General features: G+C 39.3%; 3 protein-coding genes across 3 annotated transcripts; 1 reads left to right on the top strand and 2 right to left on the bottom strand.

The window, feature by feature from the left end:
* LOC122301076 (putative leucine-rich repeat receptor-like serine/threonine-protein kinase At2g24130) lies at positions 1–7,230 on the top strand. The gene is made up of 3 exons (XM_043112163.1): positions 1–125; positions 3,697–6,344; positions 6,613–7,230. The coding sequence occupies exons 1-3, from the start codon at positions 1–3 to the stop codon at positions 7,023–7,025; spliced, it is 3,186 nt and encodes a 1,061-aa protein (XP_042968097.1). The 3' UTR covers positions 7,026–7,230.
* Positions 7,231–9,871: 2,641 nt separating this feature from the next.
* Positions 9,872–15,079, bottom strand: LOC122285833 (heat shock 70 kDa protein). The gene has a single exon (XM_043095380.1). The coding sequence runs from the start codon at positions 14,775–14,777 to the stop codon at positions 12,834–12,836; it is 1,944 nt and encodes a 647-aa protein (XP_042951314.1). The 5' UTR covers positions 14,778–15,079; the 3' UTR covers positions 9,872–12,833.
* A 1,990-nt stretch (positions 15,080–17,069) lies between these two features.
* LOC122285907 (shikimate O-hydroxycinnamoyltransferase-like) lies at positions 17,070–21,259 on the bottom strand. The gene is made up of 3 exons (XM_043095384.1): positions 20,944–21,259; positions 19,805–20,280; positions 17,070–18,222 (listed from the first exon to the last, which is right to left on the bottom strand). The coding sequence occupies exons 2-3, from the start codon at positions 20,213–20,215 to the stop codon at positions 17,329–17,331; spliced, it is 1,305 nt and encodes a 434-aa protein (XP_042951318.1). The 5' UTR covers positions 20,216–20,280; positions 20,944–21,259; the 3' UTR covers positions 17,070–17,328.
* Positions 21,260–25,162: the final 3,903 nt, after the last annotated feature.

Raw genomic sequence — 25,162 nt, 5'->3', positions numbered from 1 at the left:
ATGACATTTGCTCTATATGTTCTTGGGGCATCAGTGTCTGTCTCTCCACGAGTGACTGCATACACTCAAGCTGATACTAGAGGTCGTAGCTTTGGTTTGAGATCTCTGTTGGTCAATACAGACAAGTACGATTATAATAAAGCATAACGTTTTGAATTAGTGTTGTTGGGCGCTATAATTTGAATAATGGAAAATAATTTTCAGATAGATCTAAGTGTTTTTTATACATGGTAATTAAGAGTTGTATATTCATGGTATGAACATGCGTCGAACAAACTAAATCTTTTTTTAATCTCATCAATAAAAAAGTTTATTTTTACTATCTTAGCATTTTTTGTTAAATTTTTTTAATGCAACTGGATTTGAAAGAACTGGTTTATCATTGAAAACTATATCTAAAAAGTAGCTTCAACTTTTTTAAAATAATTATTTCATTAAACTAGATAAATGTGCATTGCACGTTGTTCTTACCTAGTAATAAATGATGCTACAATTATATTTTACACATCACTTGCAATTATTACAATTATTTATTGATATTGTCTATACCTTTCTGCACTCACAAAAAAATTACGGTGATGTAATTAGGGAATATAAATTTTATAAGGAGCAGGAAGATGTTCGCTGCTGCTGAAGTTTTGAGTCAACCATCGGCAACAGGTACAAATACAGAGATGTAAGCGACAAAAACCTGGTAGTTTATGAAATGTTGGGCCTATGGTGGGTGGCTGCAATGAATTTCAAATTCAAAATATATAGTTATCAATCGGGCGTTTTGGGTGTTGCTGGTTGGGCTTTAGGCCCGGCTGTTCGGGCCGTATTCCTTATAGAAGGTACGGAGTCTTGTTGTTTAGTTTTAAATTCATCTCAATTTATTTTAAATTAATTATTAATGAAATTTATTATTTTTTAATTTTTTATAAAAAATTTAAACTCATCACAATTTTAAAAACTTAAATTCATTTTAAAAATATTATTATCCAAAATTTAATTCAATTCATCTCAATATATAAACGCAACTTTAATTTTTAAAAACGCAATACAATTGAATCCTTTGCATTACACATATCCTCACGGTCAGACTATTCCTAAATATTCAATCTAACATGTGGGTCTTAAACCATACAGGACTTATCTGGTCTTCTGTATAAGTTTACATGACTAGTATGAACATAGGCATTGTGAGATAGATAATGCGATTACACGTGCCCATTGGGGTTGGTCAAAGAACAAGTAGAGATAGAGAAGATCCTGATTTGTGAGAGGAGACAATTAAAGACATGCTAGATTAAATATTTATTTCTTTTAAGTCTCTATATTTGTGTTTCACATGTACCACTTTGATAGTATTTCTTTGTCTAATTCTCTAGAGTTTTCTTCCACGCGTGTTAATTTAATAATACAAGGACTGTAGTAACAATAGCAATCAATTATAATTTTGGATTTAGTATTGTGAAATCGAGTAATAACAACTACTACTTGGGCCGGGGGATGGGTTTAAGAATGTAAGATGTTCGCTGTTGTTGAAAGTTTGAGTCAGTTGGGCCCAAGCCCATGACCGAGTCGTGATGTTTTCAAAAGGCTGTAATATGTTCTTTGTTCTCTTGGCTTTTTGAGCACTTCAACCTGTTTCCTTCTTGGTTGGTTTTCGTCAGAGAGTTCTTCTACAGGCAAGCAGATGGCGGACAAATTTGCTTACCATTGCTTACATGGCAAGCTACTGCTTATTTAAAATAAAAAATAAAAAAAGACAGAAAAAGAGGGAAACGAGATTCAAACCAAGAAGACCACCTCGCTCTGCCATTTTCATCTTTCTCGTCCGCGGCATCTACTTCTCCGCGATAGATCTCCTCTACTATTTTCATCTCTGCTTGTCAACTCCACTCTCACTCTCCCTATTTTCGATTCTCATTTTCATATCTTCCTGGAAAATAGTCTCAATTGAGCTCCATTTTCTGTCATTAGAGTTTGAAACAGTCTTCTTACACTGTGTAGTAGTCTCAGCAAGAGAATCGCACCTAAAAGAAAGATGTCATCTTTATCTACTGCACTTCCGTCCTTAGATGGGGGGAGGGGTTAGAGATTTCACATGGGGGAGGAGCCGTCGATGGCGATGATTTTGAGTGGTAGGAGATTTCGGTGAAAACAAAAGATTTCGGTGAAGGCACAAGTGAGTTTTCATTTTCTGCTCTAGACGCAAGGTGATATTCGCTTCCCTCCAGATGATGAGCTACAACTAGAAAAATGAAATGAAACGCGCTGTTTCATTTGACATGTCAGCATTGGTGCGCGGGTGTGTATGCAATCTGCTTGTAACAAGACTTTTCATTCGTGAAATCGATCGAGCATGTTTTCTTAAATTTTGAGTGCAAGGCTGAGTTCAATTTCTTAACTCCTTAACCTGATCATCTTGGTTCGACATCTTGAATTTTTATGGAATGGAAAATTCTTTCCTCAAACCATCGATTTAAGTTTTAACATGGTCAAAATTAACCTCCATTGAATCATCAGAAAATGCTTATTAAGCTAATTTTCATTTTGGAGGCCAATAGGCCCACAAACTTAGTTACCAAAGAAAAGCAATTGATTTGATAAGTTTGGATAAATGAGTTTAATTTCATTTCAAATGAATTGTTTGTAATAAGAAAATATATATATAAACTCTTGCGACATTCCTTTTATTTTATTTTTTTAAAATTTTTCTATCCTTTCAATTATACAGTACTATTCAGATTCGTTTCATATGAAGAAGATTCTCAATAAAAGTAATAAAAATATTATCTAAATTGCACAAAATGATGGTCATATAAAGATACGAGTTACGAAAAGCCATCAAGCTAGTTGCTTTGTCTTTTTTAGTAGTTTGAGAAAATTTTTGGTGATCCAGAAGAATCCAACTGAATTTTACAGATATTGTTTATTTTTTCCAATCTAATGAATACCCAAAAAGCAAAAGGGCCATCCAAATTATACCTTGAATGTCAACTCCATCTACTCCACCTGATCTCTTTTTGTCCTCGAAGTAGTAATAGTATTCCCCAGTCTAGAAGTAGAAGACCAACCAAACTAGGTGACCTTAAGACACATCACACATGTCGCAGTTTCAAATAGAGCACTGTCTGTGTGAGGGTGAACGCTCTCTTATGTCTACGGCATCCGTGTCAATGTTGGTGCACCATTGTATAAGTGATGTCGGATCTAAAATTCATGGGGAGAAATAAACACTACAACATTTATTAAGCATTTAATGTTATTTGAAAAGTATCAATTATTCATATTTTAAACCTTATTTCTTGGATCCATTTCTCTATGTTCTAAAATACGGAAAAAAAAAAAAATCTTTCATTTGTAAGGACAAGATCTCGTATCTAAGCTTTGGAATGCGGCCACCCTCCCATTGATAGAAGAATGCCATCCACTCAATCTTTTGCATAAATTCTTGTAGTGTCATCTCAGTGGGTGTTCCATTTTGGTTGAGCTAAAAGTCCACTCATCATAGTTGCAACCATCGTGAAATGGATAGGAATATTCTTACTAGTGCTCTTTACAAATCATTGCCTCCATTGAATGTTTCTTGCCAAAGGGTCTATTTCCACCTTCGCTAGAACCTCCTTCTCATTCCCAGAACCACACTTCTGCTCACTCTAATTCCCAACTCTCTTGGTATTTGTCATTTTAGTATGTTTTGATATGAAGCAATGTGAAGCCAAGAATAAGAGAGGAGACATTCTTCAAAGTAAGATTATCAGCAGCTTCCAACATGTCCATCTTCATAAAAGCCTTGTCTCTCCTCCTACTACAACAGTTGGCTCTAACTTTTGGTATTACAGATGTAGGAGGACATCACAACCCTCCTCACCTCTCTCTGAGTTCTGACAAGGCAGCATTGTTGGCATTCAAAAAGACCATAACACTCGATCCAAATTCCACTCTTACAAACTGGAACGAGACTAATGAGGTGTGCAATTTCACATGCGTAACATGTGACAAACACAATCATCGTGTATCAGAGCTCATCCTGATAGACACTCACCTTGTGGGGCTGCTTTCACCCGTTATTTCCAATCTTACTGGCCTTTGTAAATTAATTATCAATGGCAATCGTCTTTTCGGCAACATTCCACCTGAATTTTCCTCTCTTAGACGTCTCCGCTATCTTCGACTTGTGGGGAACAATCTGCATGGTTCAATCCCAGACTCCTTAGGCCATCTTTCTAGACTCACGCTGCTTCATATCATGTCAAACAATGTAAGTGGTACGCTCCCGCCTTTCCTCTTCTCCAACTGCTCTCTTTTGCATCACATAGATTTGTCCGGAAACTCATTGTCAGGCATAATTCCAGAAAATATTGGAAATTGTTCACAATTGTGGAGCCTCAATTTGTACAATAACCAATTTACTGGACAACTTCCTCCCTCTTTAATCAATTGCAAAGATGTGTTCAACATAGATGTGGAGTATAATAACATTTCTGGTGATCTACCTTCAGAGATTGTGAGTAAACTGCCTGCCCTCAAGTATCTTCATTTATCATATAATGATATGATAAGTCATGATGGAAACACCAATCTTGCTCCATTTTTCAATGCACTTGGAAACTGCACTCTTATAGAGGAGGTTGAACTTGATGGTATGGACCTTGGGGGGCAATTGCCAAGCTCCATTGGCAGTCTTGGTGTAAAACTAGAATCTCTTTCAATACAAGAAAACCAAATATTTGGATCAATTCCTCCAGATATAGGAAATCTTTCGAGTCTTATATTCCTGGACATGACATCCAATCTTCTAAATGGAACTATAGCAAAAGAGATCGATCAGTTGTCAAGCTTGGAGCAGCTTGGGTTATCGCAAAACATGTTCACTGGTGTAATTCCTTCAGCACTAGGCAGGGTTGCTCACCTTGGTTTGCTAGACTTGTCGCACAACAAATTCTCTGGTGAAATCCCTACAAGTTTGGGAGATTTAATTCTATTATCTTATCTATTTTTGAACAACAACCTTCTCTCAGGTACTATACCTCCAACTTTGGGACAGTGCACAGGCTTGTACAAGCTTGATTTATCGCATAACAGATTGACAGGGAGCATCCCTCCTAAGCTGGCAGGTCTACGTGATATCAGAATTTTTATGAACCTTTCACATAATAATCTCAAAGGGCCTTTGCCAATCGAACTTAGCAAGCAACAAAATGTGCAAGAGATGGATCTTTCTTCCAATAAATTTACCGGAAATATCTTCCCTCAGATTTCAAGTTGCATTGCATTGACAAAGATAAATTTCTCAAACAATTTTCTTGAAGGGCAGCTTCCAGAATCCTTAGGGGAGCTTAGATACCTCGAATCCTTTGACGTTTCTGGAAATCACTTATCTGGGAAGATTCCAATAAGCCTCAGTAAAATTTCCTCACTCGTCTATCTAAATCTTTCCTTCAACAACTTTAAAGGAACAATCCCAACTGGCGGCATCTTCGATTCAATAACAATGATGTCGCTCTTGGAGAATCACCGACTCTGCAGAAATGTTACGAGTAGACTTGCTGGAATTTCAATTTGCAATGTAAGCGGACCTTTGTTTCATTCAACTGTGTTCTTGGTTATTTTTGTCATCGTGATATTTATATCAGTATTCTTATCCACAATATGTTGTGTGATTGGAGTCCGACGCATTAGAGCCATTATTCACTCTCGGAAGACTCAAAATGTTAGAAAACCAAGTACACCAGAATTGATCCACAATTTTCCAAGAGTTACCTATAAAGAACTATCAGATGCAACCGAAGGATTCGAGGATCAGAGACTAGTCGGGTCAGGTAGCTTTGGACGTGTCTATAGGGGAGTTCTTCCAGACGGAACTGAGATTGCAGTCAAGGTGTTACACTTGCAATCTGGAAACTCAACGAAGAGCTTTAATAGAGAGTGCCAAGTCTTAAAGAGGATCCGCCATAGGAACCTGATTAGGATTATAACAGCATGCAGTCTACCTGATTTTAAGGCTCTTGTTCTTCCTTACATGGCAAATGGCAGCTTGGATAGTCGTCTTTACCCGCACTCGAACACAGGTTTGGGTTCAGGTTCTTCAGATTTGAGCCTTCTTCAGAGAGTGAACATTTGTAGTGATATAGCTGAAGGGATGGCCTATCTGCATCATCACTCTCCTATCAGAGTCATACACTGTGATCTGAAACCAAGTAATGTTCTTCTCAATGATGACATGACAGCTCTAGTCTCTGATTTTGGGATCGCAAAGTTAGTCATGACGGCTGGAGGGGGAAATGGTGGAGCTGTTGAAATGGGAAATTCTACTGCAAACTTGTTGTGTGGATCTATTGGATACATTGCACCAGGTACAGATTTCTCTTTGCCATTTCATCTAGAAAAATGAAAAACTAAATGAAAGATGAGGAATTTCTTTGAATTGGAATTTGATGGGAATTGATAAATGGGTGCTTTTTTTGGAGGCCTTGCAAAATGCAGCTCCCTTTCACATTTCTTTTGGAATTTGATGGGAATTAATCTGCACAAAAGTTTGTGGTACACTTTTCTACATTTTGTGCATTTTTTAATAAGTTGAGAACAAAAACCTTCATCACAACTCAAAATATTCTGATGCAGAGTACGGGTTTGGGTCAACTACATCCACAAAAGGAGATGTTTACAGTTTTGGCATTTTGGTGCTTGAGATGGTGACCAGAAGAAGACCGACGGATGACATATTTGTTGGTGGGCTAAGTTTGCACCAATGGGTGAAGAGTCACTTCCATGGAAGGGGGGAAAGAGTGATAGATACTTCTTTGTTGAGAGCATCAAAAGATCAATCCCACGAAGTGAAGAAAATGTGGGAAGTTGCAATTGGAGAGTTACTTGAGTTGGGTATCCTTTGCACACAGGAGTCTCCTTCTACTAGGCCTACAATGCTCGATGCAGCCGATGATTTGGATCGGCTCAAGAGATACCTTACGGGAGACACTACAGCAACCTTCACCTCTTCCCTTGGAATTTCATCTTCCACTCTAGGCGATGACTAACAGTTACTCTCACAATTGTACATGCATCAAAGTGTAATTTACTTTTCTGATCTAATCTTCAGTTTCTACAATAATCTTTCAAAAAGTTTGACTTCCACATTTAGGACCGAGCACATTCTTCTAGGCAATTAGAAAAAGTCAATAATTTGTCCATGAAAACTGCAAAACATATTTATCAAATCCAATCTATTTTATTTGTCTTCAAGATCAAAAGAAATAGAGATGACAAAACAAAGGAACCTCCTCATGCAATTGCAGCAAAGTACCTCCCACATTAGGCTTTAATGTGGTTGATATGTCAATGCTGTGGATGCCACAAACCCACAAGAGACATGTTTCTACAAATGCTATAAGAATTTGGCAATCATGCAATCCATCACAATGACCACCTTTAGTCAGTGCAGTCTGAAACATATTATGTTCTTGATAATTATCTAATTAGGAATTATCTATTAACAAAAGAAAAAGGAAAATAAGGATTTTGTAATTATAACTGAAACTGTTATGGCAGTCTTCTACTTGAGTGATAATACTATTAACAATTTCCCTAATAAATCATGCTACTTATGGATTATAACAACTACAAATTCAGAGACTTTCTATGGTTAGTAAATACAATAACATTGTAAGGCATGGATAAAGTAGATAGTTGAGTTGTATTCGTAGTGGTATATGATTCATCCTCCAATTCTGGTAGTGGTATTTGATGCAACCTCCAATTCTGGAAGTGGTGTATGATGCAACCACCAATTCACTCTCGATATTGGAGCAGCAAAGCCCCCATAACAGTAGACATGATAAACATTACAGTTAAGATGATGATGATGATGATGAAAATGGTTAGGCATAGATCGGATGATTAATCGGGCACGAAATGATTACGGTATCCACTGTCTATAACATCTTTATGGATGCAATTACCAAAGTAAATATAAAAAATATCGAACTTTTTAAGCATGTTGTGAAAGTGAATTTACTTTGCTCTCAAAGGTCCTTTGTAGTTTATCAAAATGTCAGCAAAAAGGTTTTAACGGTGTACTTTTTTTCCTATTAAAAAAACAAATGGCGCCTAGTTGATGTTGATCTCGTGTGGGAAATGAAATGATAGTACGGAGTCATATTCAAACTTCCAGTATTTTTTTTCATCTTTTTAATTGGCTCAAACTTGGGTCATGGAGTAATTATTTAATTGAATAATGATATTATGTCTTCTCATTTTGACTGTTTATGTATTTATTTTATTTTTTATTTTTATTTTTTTAATTTTTTTCTTATTAATTAAAAAAATGACTATTAATATATTAATATTTTTTATTTTTAAAAAATATATAATTTACACTAGAGACACAGCAAGTGGACAAATTGAGGGAACATGATAACTCCCCCCTACTTAATTTGGACGCTTGGTTGATGGAAGGCTTGACATTAACGAAATCCACTAGTTGATGCTATTAACTTCACGTCACGTGGAAATGACGGTACGGAGTGCGTATTCAAACTTGGAGTAATTAGTTTGAATGCTGGGTTAATAAAAGGGCAAACATTAACAAAACCCTACACTCATATCCCCAACTCCAGCAAAGTTATTGATGCAGTGGCATTTCCAGAGTATAGCTCTACAGGTTGAGTGCGCTCAGCACCTTCAAATAACAACGGCCACTGTTAATCTTCCCCTTCAGACTAGTTTCATGCATTTTCATAGAACTGAAAGACTAGTGCGGCAGCAGCATCACCATTTCCCTCGAGACAAGACCCTAATCAGTCAATACTATGATCGAGGAATTATAGTTGTGGGTTGGGGGGGATGATGTACATGGCCTGAGAGTCGCCAACGGAACGGGGAAAAGAGAAAGTAGAATGGTCAATTAAAATAAAATGGGAAATAAAAGGATATTCGATGAAAATGAATGAAATCTAGAAAGAAAAATGAAAAAACAATTCATCAAGTAACTATAAAGAGCACAATTCTTTACCACTGCATATTTTCAAATTGGTTGTTGACTTGTAATCATTAATATCACACTTGCAAAAAGCTCCATCACATTGTCAAACACATTCGATTAGAAAACAAGTATCTTCTCGAAACAATGTGATGAACACGTCGTGTCATCGAAGATATTCCAAGTGCACTACTTTTTTCCATGCCAGAACCTAAAGTGGTTTCCAGACCAGAATGGACACCACTATCTCAATTGTCAATGATAATGGGGAGAAATCATCATCGGTATGTTCGGTTCTAAGTTACAAACACAGAATCCCATTAATTGGGAGAGCAAATTTTGAAGAATAGAAGAAAAGGTACAATTAACAACAATATGCAGCAGTTCATAAGAAACTCTGTCAGTAGGCACCCGAAAAGAAAATATTCTGGAGGCATCAGCCAAGATTAAGCAGTTAAGAATGTGATTGTTGCTATTGCGACATTATAATGGCTACACCGGTTAAAACTAAAAACTCCGATATCACCTTTGGATGTGGGAAGCTATTGTCTTTCTTCTCCCCTGTAAGTGCTCAGAAACTCCATTGATTTCCAAGCATGCTACTCTTATCTTTTATCTATATAATATTCTTGTTTTTTCATTCATACACTTTCGATAATATAACAAATGTTTAAAAGTGTGATAATGGAATTATTAAAATTATCAAAGCTGAAAACATAAAGAGCAAAATATTCCAAACTACAAAGAATATTTTAGTTTTTAAGCCTAAAATTCAGCTGTCTTTTTACTAAAAATAAATTATTTGATTCCATATTATTTTCGCCAAAAACAACGTTAGCAGTTTCAAAACATGAGCGCTTTGTTCTAGACACAACTACAACACAGATAGAGTTAAATAAACGACACTGCACCCAAACAAATATTATGGTTCCATTAGAAAAACACCGCTCTACAGCGTGTCCAACCAGGATCCCCTCTTATCTGGCATGTTGAGAAAAACACCTCAGTCCGCCTCTTGTCCTTGAAGCTTTGAATGGCCTTAATGAGTTTAACCCATATCTTCCTCCTGAAAAGTACCTTAAGGATGGTGACACATTTAGCTATGGGGCAATCCTCCCAAAGGATGTCAAGCCAGCTTTTCCTCCTATGATCTGGTATGTGAAGAAAAGCCACGACTCACCAGTCATCCTTGAAGCTTTGCACGGCTTTAACGTATCTTTCATGAGAAATATATGCGTCTAATTCATTGAGGATGTTCACGCATCTAGCCATGTGGCAATCCTTGCCTCTATAACTCTCAGCCTTCACCAAATATAACTTGGTCCGGGTCCTAGCTACCTTTGCCATCAGTCATTTCAGATGCCCTAGCCACCCTGTTATTTCTATCCTGGACATCCCAACCATCAGCGCTCCTGCACTTGCCCGAGCTAGTGGACATTCCACACTGAGCGCTCAAAATCTCTAGAACTACTGGATCATCGTTGTCAGGGTGTACAGCAAGATGCAAACCACCAACGAGCAGCACATAATCCAATTTATTGTCATCCTCATCCGTGCTGGGTGGGTATTGAGATACACCATTCAGTTCATTCTCATCATCATCAGTGCCAGGAGCGTCTTGAGGTGGATCGTCCACAATTCACATTCTCATCATCATGAAGGCTGGGTGGATTTTGAGTAGAAGCATGGTGAAGAACATATGGATTGGCTGGGTCGTATGTTTCGGACATCCTTTACTACAAAAGTTAGGTTTCACCATGTCATGAACATAAAGTACAACGGAAAAGAAACAGGCATAAAACCAGTAAATTTTTGCCCCAATCATCTGAGATAAAATGTAAGCACCACTTGCCACTGGATAGTTTTATCAGAATAACTCAAGACAAGCAATTTACCCATTCTGGCTAAGCCTTTGAGTTGATCGCCACCTTTGTAAAAACAAACAAACAGCTATTTACCTATTCACCTGCTACTCAGGAAGTATATCTTGACCTTCAAAGCCCCCAGAGAGTATCCACTAGCACAAATTAAATTGCAATATATGCATATAAACAAAATGAGTAGAAACGTAAACACAGCACCAAATAAGGAGAAAGATCCACATGGATTGTACGCCACTCTATCAAGGAACTTTTGTCTTCTTTTTTTTACCTCTTTGGATTACAAATTATAATAGTGTACAACCTTTAAAAACACGATATATGAACTCTAATGAATTGTCATCAATGTGTCAAAATAAAGAAAGGTGATATGTTAGCTCAGATTTGCACCCTCTATATAATCTCTTACTATGCCTGAAGCTTCTATGGTAGTCCAACATATATCGCAAAGTTGCTTTTACAACCTAATTTTTTCACTGAATATTTTTTAAATTTTTTTCCCCTATTTTATGAACCACCGAGGATGATAAAAACTATGTATTGATTGTATTCAGAACAATCGAGCATGCTTCATTCAGAATACCACGCTTCTTCAAAACAGATCTGCATCAAACAGATCGTAAACAACCAAGTCAAGCAATAACACAACCGCCTTCTGGTAAACATTGTTTCAAACAGGTCCAGAACAGAACAACTAGACTTGATTGTATTCTCATCACACTCAACTAGTAGAGTGCGAAATGATTGTATCAAACAGAGAAGCGAGAAGTGGAATGCTTTCTGACAGCAAGACGGGAGTAGAGGAACAAGGGTAAGAGACGAGGAATGGGTTAGCGTTTGAGAAAAGAAGAAACAAAAACCAATACCAACTAGTACATCAAGAAAAATAATAAGCTTAAAACTAGATATCAAACTGAGAAGCATCTTGCCATAAAAAAAATATAGTAGGGATGTGATTTTTACTCTCGCCGATCAGGTTGGCGTCGAACGACGGTTCTAAGTGGAGCTACTCCGTACGAAGAGACGAAAGGTCGTTTAATGTTGCCAATCTGGGGCTAAAGAGATGACCGAAAGGTCGCCCACTATGCGGCAGCCGGGTCCTTCAGTGTCTCACAGTATGAAGTGCTTGGGCCATGGACTTTGGACCAGTTTAATTCTATTTACAATTGCTTTTACTGTGATTTAGCAGGTTATTTAGACTATAATGTAACTAGTGGACTTAGGCCCTTAGTTTTATTTTCTTATATGCCTTTGATTGTGTTAGCCTGGACTCATATAAGGGTCATCGTCTTTATAAACGAGCCAAGGGCTCTGGAATCCGTAAGGTTAATAGAATTAATTGTGTTAGCCTGGACTCATATAAGGGTCATCTTCTTTATGAACGATCCAAGGGCTCTGGAATCCATGTTAATGCAAATTTTATTTTTCTCGTCTTCTTCTTCCATTCTTCAATAGAAGTGCTCCCCTCGACGTGAGCAATTTCTATGTATTTCTCTTCAAACAACTTGAGGTGTGTTACACAGTGACTGCAGATCTAGAGAAGAACGAGGAACTACGGCAATGGCGATGCGGCAGCAACCCTAGAAAGAAATCGAAAGGAGATTATCACATTAACAGCGCACTTAACTTGCTCCCCTTCCCATTCCCAATTTCCCAGCCTCTGTTTTTGGAACAACTTCCAAGAATTTTGAACAAGTAAATCTTAAATCATATTTCTTAAATATAGTTTCAAGGACTTGTGAAAGCGGCGAAAATATTCATGGTAAAAATACAGCCAGAGAATAGAAACTGAAGCAGTAATAATTCAAAGAAGAAAATCATAATATATTGAGTATTACTGAAAATATTACAACTTTACATCTACAAGTACAGTTTTTACTTTTATTTTTCATAATTGTATTTCCTCCAACCACTCGAGAAGAGCCAAAACAAAGTAACGAAACCAGATTACAGACAATGGAATCGATAGATGGGACGCTTTCGAAGCCTTAGTCAACCTCTTCGATCTTAGGCCCGGCTCCAGAACTACCAGATGAATGCTCGGCGCCACCACCCATGGATCCGTCCCCACCAGCACCCTGATACAACTTCGCGACAATTGGATTGCACAAACCCTCCAACTCTTTCAACTTGTCCTCAAACTCGTCGGCTTCAGCCAATTGGTTCCCGTCCAGCCACTCAATCGTCTCATCAATGGCCTTCTCGATCTTCTTCTTGTCCTCTGGATTCAGTTTCCCAGCAAACTTCTCGTCCTTCACAGTATTTCTCATGTTGTATGCGTAATTCTCGAGCGAGTTCCTAGCCTCCACCTTCTTCTTCACCTCCTCGTCCTCTGCCTTGTACTTCTCTGCCTCTTGCACCAGTCTCTCAATCTCTTCCTTGCTCAACCTTCCCTTGTCGTTGGTGATGGTAATCTTGTTCTTTACTCCGGCAGTCTTGTCCTCGGCGGACACATTTAGTATACCATTGGCATCAATGTCGAAGCACACATTGATTTGAGGAACTCCTCTTGGAGCGGGAGGAATGCCCGTTAGCTCGAATTTCCCGAGAAGGTTGTTGTCCTTGGTTTTAGCCCTCTCACCTTCATACACTTGGATCAGCACTCCTGGCTGATTGTCTGAATAAGTCGAGAAAATTTGCTCCTTCTTGGTGGGAATGGTTGTGTTCCTAGGAATCAAGACCGTCATAACACCACCAGCAGTCTCGATACCAAGGCTGAGAGGGGTGACGTCAAGCAAGAGTAAGTCTTGGACCTTCTCATTCCCTTCCCCGCTCAAAATTGCGGCTTGCACAGCAGCCCCATAAGCTACAGCCTCATCCGGGTTTATGCTCTTGCAGAGTTCCTTGCCATTGAAGAAGTCCTGCAGCAGCAGCTGGACTTTGGGAATCCTCGTGGACCCACCAACGAGAACAATCTCGTTAACCTGACTCTTGTCGATCTTCGCGTCTCGAAGACACTTCTCCACTGGTTCCATACACTTCCTAAATAGATCCATGTTTAGTTCTTCAAATCTCGCCCTTGTAATTGTAGCATAGAAATCAATGCCTTCATAGAGCGAATCAATCTCAATAGTCGTCTGAGAGGTCGAAGAAAGAGTCCTCTTCGCCCTCTCACATGCCGTCCTCAACCGCCTCAAAGCTCTCGCACTGCCACTAATATCTTTCTTGTGCTTCCTCTTGAACTCTGCCGCAAAGTGATTCACTAGCCTGTTATCAAAGTCCTCACCACCAAGATGGGTATCACCAGCAGTGGCCTTAACCTCAAATATCCCTTCCTCGATTGACAGAAGTGAAACATCGAATGTCCCACCACCGAGATCGAAAATAAGCACATTCTTTTCCCCGGACCTCGACCCCTTCTTGTCAAGCCCATAAGCAATGGCCGCGGCAGTTGGCTCATTGATAATCCTCATCACATTGAGTCCCGCAATGGCTCCAGCGTCCTTGGTGGCCTGCCTCTGCGAATCGTTGAAGTAGGCAGGGACCGTGATCACGGCGTTATTTACTGCGTGACCCAGATAAGCCTCTGCAATCTCCCTCATCTTGATCAACACCATAGAAGAAATCTCTTCGGGGGCGAATTGCTTCTCTTCGCCTTTATGCTGTACCACTATCATCGGCTTGTCTCCGGGTCCTGCGACAACCTTGAAAGGCCAGTGCTTCATGTCGTTCTGGACGGTAGGGTCGGAGAATCGTCGACCAATGAGGCGCTTGGCGTCGAAGACCGTGTTCTGCGGGTTCATGGCGACCTGGTTCTTGGCTGCATCCCCAATGAGCCGCTCGGTATCTGTAAAAGCAACGTAGGAAGGAGTTGTTCTATTGCCTTGGTCATTTGCTATGATCTCCACGCGGTCATTTTGCCAAACGGCGACACAGCTGTAAGTCGTGCCAAGGTCAATGCCAATGGCCTTTCCTGCATTCTTGGATGCCATTGGGAAGTTTTCAGTAAGAGAATGAGTTGAACAGGTTGGTTCCTGAAGAAAACGGGATCGAGAAGCAGAGTGCTTAACAAGACTATGGTTCTTGAGCTTGCTTGTATTTGAATGCTTTGCTCACTGAGACGTATTTTTGCAAGTTTCGAATTTGACGATGTATGGCAGATGGTAGTGGTTTATATAAGGGTCGAGAGAGACGTGGAGAAAATTCCAGAGTGGAACGGAAAGAGAAGGTAGAAGAAGAAAAAAGGACAAACCAGAGGGTTGTGGATTGTTCCGACTCCCGAGGGAAAGTGCACGTGGATTTTGTTAAAGGTCGGCTGCAAATTATAGATGTTTCTGCCAAATTCTGCCAGGTTCCACAACAAGCCTACGGGTGAAATCTCAAAGTCAAGCCTGCAACGTGTATTGGGGCCTGTTTCATATTTCATGCTTGAGTTGGGCCACGGACTCTTGGGTAACTGGGCCTTCAGTAGTGATCAACACAAAAGCGTGCAAATTCAAGCGCTAGCTTCTGCTGCTCCTATTACCAACCAAAAGCACATTGATTTTTCCTATGGACGGTAATGGTATTCTTTTTGCTTGCAAATCAAGAATGCGCAAAATTTTAGATTGACAAGGACTCATGTTTAAACCCATCAAGTATAGGATTTTAAGATACTTTGCCGGTTGTCAAAGCAAAGCGCGTGTGAGAAAAAGTCTTTAACGTAAACGATAAAAAAGTTATACCACTTGTAAAAAGGAATTAAAACACAAATAAATTTCTTTTTATAATAATTGATCTAAGAGAAATTCTTCATGAAAACCTTATATCACACACCTCCGACGGACCAACACCAAAACACAAAAGAGAGAGAATGGTCTTCGGAGTTTCATGTGAATCATGCATCAACTAGTTTCATGTACCTTATCCTCAAATGTTAAAAACATCCTTTGATAATTTTGGGGGTGGAGTCACTCATGCATGGATGTCATAATCCACTTAAGCAGCAGTGAGTTCACTTCATTTTATTTTAATGTGGAGTCAGCATTAGGAAATCATGTCATCGGAGGATGATTTTGCATCACAAAGTTGCTGGCCACATCTTTTTTCGTTTCTATAGTAATTTGTCAAAACTCAATATAAATTCCAGCATAATTTGATGTAACGTAATTCGAGAGAATTTGAAAGAGAAAACTGAAACAGAGAGTGAAGAAACAAATTTCTAAAGAGGAAGCTAAGGGGAGCAGCTTGCTTTGTCCTCTTAACTATATAGTACCCTCTTCCTCTAAACCATCAGAGTAAGTTTTGTCCCTATCCTGCAACCACCCACCCGCCCCCCACCAAAAAGAAAAAAAGTACCAACGAAAAGAAAAATTCTTCAAGCAAAATGAAGTCAAGAGCTTTTGCATGCCTGGTGTTGATCATGTGCACTCATCAAATTCTGTCAAGCTCGGCTCTCAGAAACTCTCTCGACTTAGAAAATGAAGGCTCTCAAAAGCTCTCAAAACGCCTCAGGAAAGAACAAGAAGTAGTGCTTCATGGTAAGAATCGTTGTCTTATTTGATGTACAAACAATTCAAATGTACATTTCATGTTGTCAATGTTGACATTAACACTTATTCCACCTTATTTTCTTCCACGGCAATACTTGATGCGGTTAATGGAACCGTAGGTCTTTACAACGGAAAGCAAGAAATATATGATTCGGGGAAGTCGCAGAGAGGGAAGGGAGCCTACGGTGGTGCTAATATTGTTCATCGGCCTCACCCCGAGAATAAAAATGCAGCATCACTGTTAGCAACACCAACACCCCCATTTTTCATCTCAATCTTTGTAGCCACAGTAGGCTTCGTGTTTATTTTTGTTTCTCCCTTCCGATTGCTCTAAATATCCATGAATTCTTCCCTTCTTTCATTACAACCCCCTTTAAAAAATATAATCTGAAACAGGATTTTCCTGTTGTGTTTGGCGAGTCAGATTTTGGCCTCCCTGTGAGCATTATTGCACTTGTAGCTATTGATGCTGGTTGATTATACTAGGCATGTGATTTTCAAATGTTTTCTTGTAAACTAGTAAGATGAATAATAGCTCTCTCTCTCTCTCTCTCTCTCTCTCTCTCTCTCTCTCTCTCTCTCTCTCTCTCTCTCTCTCATACTTTTTTTTTCCGTTTACATAAGCGAAGACAGTGTATCGGAGTCAACACAATTTCAGTCACTGAACCAACTTCACAAGGTTCGCCAGAAACACCTACTTGTGCGTGCTAAAACCATATTATTTTGTCATCAACATCTCCACAAGGCCGCAAATAACATTGTGTGGTCTAAATTTATTATATGAACACTACGTTTCCTGTAAATTCAATATGTGATAAGAATGCATTTGTGTCAAAGACCATTTCAGCTTAAAAACATCAGATTTCAGCTTAATAAGTCTCACTGACACAAATTATGAATGGAAAAAGTTTTTTTTTTTTTTTTTTTTTTTTAACACCTGAGGAAAAAATTTTGGTATACCCGAAGAACGCCAGAAATCAGCTTGGAAGAGTTCCTCATGTGTTCCATTCCCTCAAATTTGATAGAATAACTCCTGAAACGCTTTCATATGTTCAGGTTGCAGTGCAATGGCTACTGATAAGCTACCATCATTAGTTGGGCTTGGTAACATAAATGATAACCCCTCGTATGGTATCCCACCAGGTCCCATGAATATCGGCCTACCCCACCCAAAATCAGCATCATGGATTGGCAGCCTGCTCCAGCTAGTTATACCAAGATTTGGGCATCTAAAAGTATGAGCCCCACGAACAAGGCGAGATAGATCAGGCTGAAGCTCCAGAAAGTCAAGGGCCGATCTCAAATAATCATTGTCCATCCGTGCCAATGCATCATGAATCCTGCTAGCAGCATACCATGTTGGTTTAGATTGGAGATCGCCTGCTAAAGCCATTGGAGTGGCAGTGAATATCACATTGCCAAAGTAACCAGTAGGGAGTGGGGGATTCAATCTGGACCGACCATCAGTTGCAATGTACAATTTGGTCTCTTGATCATCAGGAAGTGCGCGTGCCTTGCACGTGCATCTCCACACATGACCTGACAACATCTCATATGAGCTGTAGTTGATTGTGTTGCCGTCTTCCTTGGACTTGGCTTTGAGCTTGTTCAGTTGGTCCCGAGTTATTTTGAAAATTGATACCAATGCACTATCGGAACCTGGTTTTGTGGGTTGAACAGGCAATTTCATTGGAGGAGGAGGCTGGTATTCGATGTGCTGGAATACAGGTTGAGGAGGGTCCCGGGCACGGAGTAGGGTCCGGTCAATGAATGGTGGAACAGTAAGATCAAGACCCCGAGCCATATCTGACCATGTGTTCACAAAGTGGAGACCAGAAAATCCATCCGCAGCATGGTGCTGCATACCAACACCAAGCGAGACCCCACCACACTTAAAATATGTTACCTGCACACAGAGAAATTCAAAGCATAGAGTTGGTAAGCTCAACTTCTCAACAATTACTCCTAAAACAGATCATGCCAGTTGAGTTAAGACATGACTGTTCTATACTTTTTGTGAAACTTGGTTTAAGCTTTTCAAGTGGCCTAAATGTCATTAGAGAATGGTTTATCTAAAATATTTCATAAAACTTAACTTTTTTCTATGTTCAACCAATGAGACATAAACACATAATTCGAAAAATTGTGACCAATGCCCTACTTCACAGTAAGATCCAGCTCACAACTGGTATAAACTAAACAAATTTAAGTTGAAAGCTTTCTACCAGACTAGAGGAGTTATTTGCAATGCAAGTGAATTTTAGTTGTCAAAATTGTGAAAAGACTGCTTTTACTTCCCTCTGTTTCTTCTTAAGAGATCCTTACTTATAGATTCATTCTGCCCAGAAATGAATGAAGCAGGACAAGGCAAGGCAGTTTCTGAAGTGATATTATACAGTATCCGCCCACCCCTCTTCTCAAAAACAAAACCACCAGCAAGATCCATCTTCTCCCCAACAGAGAGGAAGACCCAGAACGCCACAATCTTTCCCTGTTGTCAACATAATGGGTCCAACTATACACAATTCCCAACCTTCTGTTACAACAATACCTCTCACAAACGCATCTTTTGTGGTGGGTTCAACGATTTTCAATTCCTGTTCTTGATATCAAATAGTTTTCATAAAACTAGTTGAGCATCAAATGATTGGAAATAAAGACATCAACAAGAACAAATCTACTCAAGAATCCATGCAAGCAAGGATGATGTGTTTCAAGTTAACCGAATATTCCACGATGATTACTACCAAACATACAGACACAATCTAACTTTTTTTCCTGGTCAAGACAATTCTTTTTTCTGGTTATTTCTAAAGCTAGCTTTAGATTGTGTTTTATTTGCATTTGCACCTTTTAGAGTGTAAAGACAAGCTACTTGCGGTGGATTATATTTGCGTTTGCACCTTTTAGGCTGGCTGGCCAGGAAGACGTCTCATGGTTATATTATGTCCCCACAACTCTGATTTCAGCTTTATTTTTTACCCAACAAAATTACATCATGAATGTGGAAACCAAGATGGTCGAAACTTGTGCGAAAATATAGGTGTTTCCATGGATACTTTCTGGACTTCCTAAGGCATGCCTTCTTCACAAATCACAAGCCTCTATTTCCAGAATTCCAAGCATCTCACCCCCACTTTTTACAGCCCATCGGTACTTGTCAATGGACTTAAACCCCACATTAACTCGATCTTTCTTTCTGAATAAACAAGAAAAGAATAAACTACCCGCATAGCCTATGTAAAGACTAATATCACTTGCAATATGGTCGGTATGACAATCACTTAATACCCCCCTGATATACTTACGAGTAGCATTGCAAGAAACAGAAATGTTTGTACTGCTGCACTTTCGCATCAAAGGCATCCCCAAAATTATCAACAGTTGTACACGTCACACGCCATTAACAGAATAATAGAGCGCCAAAATTGTATCCGACAGCAGTAAAAGTAACAAAAAACACACAACAGAGACAAAATCTTGCATACCTGCAAGACCAAGAGGGAATAAGACTCAATCCCTTTGGAATAATCCACCGTTGGAATGAGCTGCCGAAGCTCCAACGTGGGCGCAAAATCGCCGAAATCAGCGACGACGGAGGTAGTTTCGGCCTCGACGAAGAGCACGCCCTCGGCATTACAATCAATCTCGATCCTACCATCTTCGTCTCGTCTGAGTCGGCCGGCCATGGGGTAGAAGGGGACAAGGGCCTTGCTGAGCCCCTCCTTGAGCACCCCTGCGTCGAAGAAGTTGGATGCGCCCGCAGTTGGAATGTAGAAGTAGACGCTCGGGGTGTGGAAGCGCGGCACTACCAGGTCGACGTTCGCGTTCCACAGCGCGTGCCGGGGGGTCTCACCGCTTGGCCGCACCATCGTGGACTCCTTAACATTGATGATCATTTTTTGGCTTTGGCTAACCTACGACGGTTCTCGTGGGACCCAGGAGGTGAGTGACCAACCCCCAGCTACACGAGTATTGGGAAAAACACTAATGTAAGATGGATGGATTTGTTGGTGGAAAAGGGTAAGACCCAACATTTCACAATGGAATCGTAACAAGACACATTTTTTAAAGTTATTGAAAAATAATAGCGGAAACCCAGTTATATCTCACCTCGCCCCGTCTATTTTATTATAAAATTATATTAAAAATTAAATTTAAAAAATTATATTATAATAATATTTTATTTAATTTTAAAAAAAATATCTCTTATCCGTATAATCAAATGATATTTACTATAGCAAAAATAAAAATTTGTTGGTAGTTATGTTTGCAAAAATCTGTCTTTCAATTCAATATTGTCCTTGACCTACAAGAGTTGCCTACGGTCATCTTATAGATTGTAAACTTCTAGACGGCTTGATTAGCATATCTAGAGAAAGCAAATTAAGGATGGTTTTATTTTCACGCCATTAATGGTTTCTTGCGCACTCATCCTCTCCGACAGGCAGGACCCATCCAAGGCTCAGAACAAGAAACAGATTAACTTCAAATTCTCCCTTGCATATTTCCCCGCTAAGAAGTTCAGGGATTCTCATTTTCAAGAAGAAGAGAAAGAATCAAAACAAAAAATAAAACGGGTCGTGCATTGAAGAATAAAATTAAAGAAAAGGAGGAGAAGAAATACCTGTAAAAAGGAAGAGGAATACGATATTATGAGGTGGCCGCCGGAGTGGAAGACCCTTTGTTTTGTTTTCAAGGGATTCGGATTTGGTTGTCACGGCTTAAGAAGAAACACCCAAAAGGGTTTAAGTGCGGGGTTGCGTCGCTTACCTACCACGCCAACTCTGTTGACCATGACCACCCAGCCACTCATCCAGATCCTTAAGGATAATGATTCAGCCCCCAGTAAAGAAAGAAAGAAAGAATGCAGTAAACTCTACTGTCGTGTAGAGAAAGCGACTGGGAGTTGGTAAGATATTGACCTAAAGGCTAGCGTGAAGCCATCACTCGTCCCCCACCAACCCTTGTTCTGTACACTCTGATCCGCTTTTTTTCCGGGATCCATCACGTTGTAATGATGTGTTTGTGGGATGAGTTCTTTCGTAAAGAGTAATGTTATACATCTTAACGCAATCTCAATTACATCATATTATATATGATGTGATATATTTATTATTATTTAATAATAAAGAAACACATAATATATATCATTCAATAATAATAAATATATTATATTTTACTTAGTAAAATACAAGTAGGATGATAGTATAGTATATATAATTTTTCTTTATACAATTTCTCATATTCCTTAACCTCCACGCAACCAATCTACGCGGCAATTTTTTTAACAAAAACTCTGCTCAACTTCCTGATTAGACTGATCGAACGCGGCTATTTTTTTAACAAAAACTCTACTCAACCTTTTGATTAGACCGATCGACCATATCACGGTCTAACAAAGCCTCTGCCTCAACCCGACATTTTCCCTTTCTCTCCTCCCTCATATCCCTTTTTCCCCCTCCCAAAACCCTCGAAAAAATCCTCCCAACGAACACCCCTTTATGCCGTTACGCCATCACCCCTCAACAAGCCACCATCACCCTCATTTTCACCGATTTCTCCCCTCCCTCAGTTCCCTTTCCCCCTCTCAAAACCCTCAAGAAAATCCTCCTAGCGAACACCCTCATTTTTCGTCACTCCTCCCGTCCTCACCGTTCAATTGGGCGGTAAGATAGATGAAGAATACGGCGAAAATGAGAGCTCCAACAAGGAGTAAGTAGATGGTCCTGGATGGGTGGTACTGTGAGGGTTTGTCCGTCCTTTTTCCACGCATTTGCCATGAAAGATAAATTTAAGGCTTTTCCAATAAATTTTGAAGTTTCAATGGAAAAGTAAGACAATTTTTTTTCTTTTGTTTTCGTTATCCCTGAGAGCTATGGGCTGAGAGTAGTGGATGTAACGAGGGAATGTGAAGTAAAAAACATGATTTCTCCAAAAACTGTGGTATTTATAAGTGGTTGCCTACTTTCGGCACACCGTGTGCTTCGCCAACATGGCTAACAAAAGCAATAAAACACTTCTCCCCCACCTCATCGCAGATCATCTAATCCCACATTTTCCTCGATGGGTAATGCGATGATGGGTGAGTTTGCACTTCTATTTAAAAGCACAAAATATGATTTATTGTTAAAAAGATAACTTCTTTGATGTGAATACTCTCTCTCTCTCTCTCTCTCTCTCTCTCTCTCTCTCTCTCTCTCTCTCTCTCTCTCTCTCTCTCTCTCATGTAAATCCCACAATTTATGGAGAAAATCATGTTTTCTGCTTCACATTCCCTCATTACCTCTACTACTCTCATCTCACACCTCTTCGAGAAAACAAACACAAGAGGAAAAAAAATTGTCTTACTTTTCCTTTAAAGCTTCAAAATTTTTTGGAAAAGCCTTGAATATATCTTTAAGTTCTTCTATACAACCTCCCCATATTTCTCAACCCTCACACACCAACTTACGTGGCAATGATTTTTTAATATGAAACATGCGTTTTGATTTGTGGATACAAATTGGATTTCCTCCCCCTGCAGTCATCACCTCCAGCCCTTTTACAGGTGGTTGCCTACTTCCAACATGCCATGTGCTTCTCCAACACGACTAACAAAATCAATAAAATGCTCCTCCCCTACTTCATCGCAAATCATCTAATCCCGCATTTTCCCTGAGGAGAATGTTACGGTGGGTAAGTTCGCACTACCATTTAAAAAAAAAAAAACCAAAATATAATTTATTGTTAATAAGATAACTTCTTTTATGTGAATACTCTCTCTCTTTCTTGTAAATCCCACGATTTCTAGAGAAAATCATGTTTCTGATTCACATTCCCTCATTATCTCCACTACTCTCAGCCCACACCTCTTCGACAAAACGAAAACATGAGGAAAAAAATTGTCTTACTTTTCCGTTAAAGCTTCAAATTTCTTTGGAAAGGCCTTGAATTTATCTTTCATGGCAAATGCGTGGAAAAATGATGGACAAACCCTCGCAGTTCCACCAATCCACGACCATCTACTTACTCCTCATTAAAGCCCTCATTTTCGCCATGTTCTTCATCTATCTCACTGCCCAACTGAAAGGTGAGGACGGGAGGAGTGATGAAAAATGAGGGTGTTCGCTGGGAGGATCTTCCTGACGGTTTTGAGAGGGGGGAAAGGGAACTTAGGGGGGCAAGAAAGGGGCAAAAATGAGGGTGATGGTGGCTCTGCTGAGGGGTGGCGGTGTAATGGCATAAGAGGGTGTTCATTCGGAGGATTTTCTTGAGGGTTTCTAGAATGGGAGAAAGGGATGTGAGTGAGAGGAGAAAAGGAAAGCATCAGGTTGAGGGAGGGCTTCTTTAGACCATGATGTGGTCGACCGGTCCAGTTGTCCAACTCAAGTGTGTGGTGTGCGTTTCTATGAACCGGAGGTTGAGCAGAGCTTTGGTTGTGGAATTTGATTGCTTGGAGCATTGGATGTCATACTGCTGACCATTGAGTGTGTTAGTTGATGGCCAATAATGTTTTTTTTTTTTCTAATCCAGTTCGGATCAGAAGTAACATATTCCACTACTGACGAGTATGAACTCAAACAAGTAATGATCAGTCCTATTTGGAGGGGTCACAGACCAAAAATTTCAGTCTATCATTTTTGTTGAACCGTACAGTTAGCTATTGGTCTAATTTTATTCATGAATATTTTTTACCTCGTTTTTCTTTTTCTGAAAGAAAAATTCATGAAAAAAACAAATAAAATTAGTAAAATGAAAATTGAGTGATCTATTTAACATTTTATATATTATTAATGAATATTAAATAATTTCATTGTATATATAATCAATGATGATCTATTAGATGAAAATTACATAATTAATTTATATACTTACAGTATCAAATAATAAATTATATATATAATATTTAAATATATATATTCGGTCGGTCTCGATCGAATTCAATCTAAAAGTTAAACCCCAAAATTGACTAATAAGACTATCGATCTTGACCATCAGGTCGATTTTAACAATCTAGACTGATGTGCTGCATTGGGATACTAAATTGAGTTAAGTTGAAATAAAAGTTAAAAGTTGAATAAAATATTATTTTTTAATATTATTTTTAAATTTAAAAAAATTAAATTATTTATTATATTTTATATTAAAATTTTAAAAAATTATAATAATTAGATGATATGATTTTGAGATTCGTAGAGTCCCGTAAATTTAGATGAGCTGAGACGAGTCTTACATCCTTACGTGGTACGAGAGAGTCGGTTGTTCTCAATTTAAGCCATGAATCTTCTCTCTCCGTAACCACAGCCATCCAAGAAGCATTAGTGCACCTCAGTGTGGGGCCATGGTGGACAACAACTTCACACGGATGCACTACATTCACCTTAGTGCTCCGAGACTCTGAATGCTGGGAGCACCTCGGTGGTGAGGCCCAGGGCGTTTTTATTTTCTTACCGTGAAGTAGCGCGGATCAACTCGAGATGGTACAACCGGCACCATGGTGTTGGTCACGCCTGAGGCTGCTGAACACACCCAATTGTTGCTCCCGTCTGACCTGTGTTGCGCGATATAGGTGGCACAGCGAGCACCATCTAGGTGCTTTGCTGTTGCGTTGTTAAAGTGCGACAATTACTAAGTGTTGCTCCGCCCATGACACTGTGCACACTGGTCTTGCGCTAAAGATGCATTATACGCACCCCATTTGGTATTCTGCTTCCATTCTCGGCGATGCACCGCTACCCTTGTTTTTTTTTTTTTTTTTTTTTTTTTCGTACTACAGAAATCAGTGCTAAGACCAGACATGGCTGCCTCTCTCAAACCAGGGTGGTGCGTCGTGCTGAAGCAACTAGCACTACCACATGTAGTGC

The sequence above is a fragment of the Carya illinoinensis genome, chromosome 1 (assembly GCF_018687715.1).
Source record: "Carya illinoinensis cultivar Pawnee chromosome 1, C.illinoinensisPawnee_v1, whole genome shotgun sequence".
NCBI lineage: Eukaryota > Viridiplantae > Streptophyta > Magnoliopsida > Fagales > Juglandaceae > Carya > Carya illinoinensis.
The sequence above is the reverse complement of the archived record's forward strand: the minus strand, read 5'-3'. Positions and strand labels throughout refer to the sequence as shown.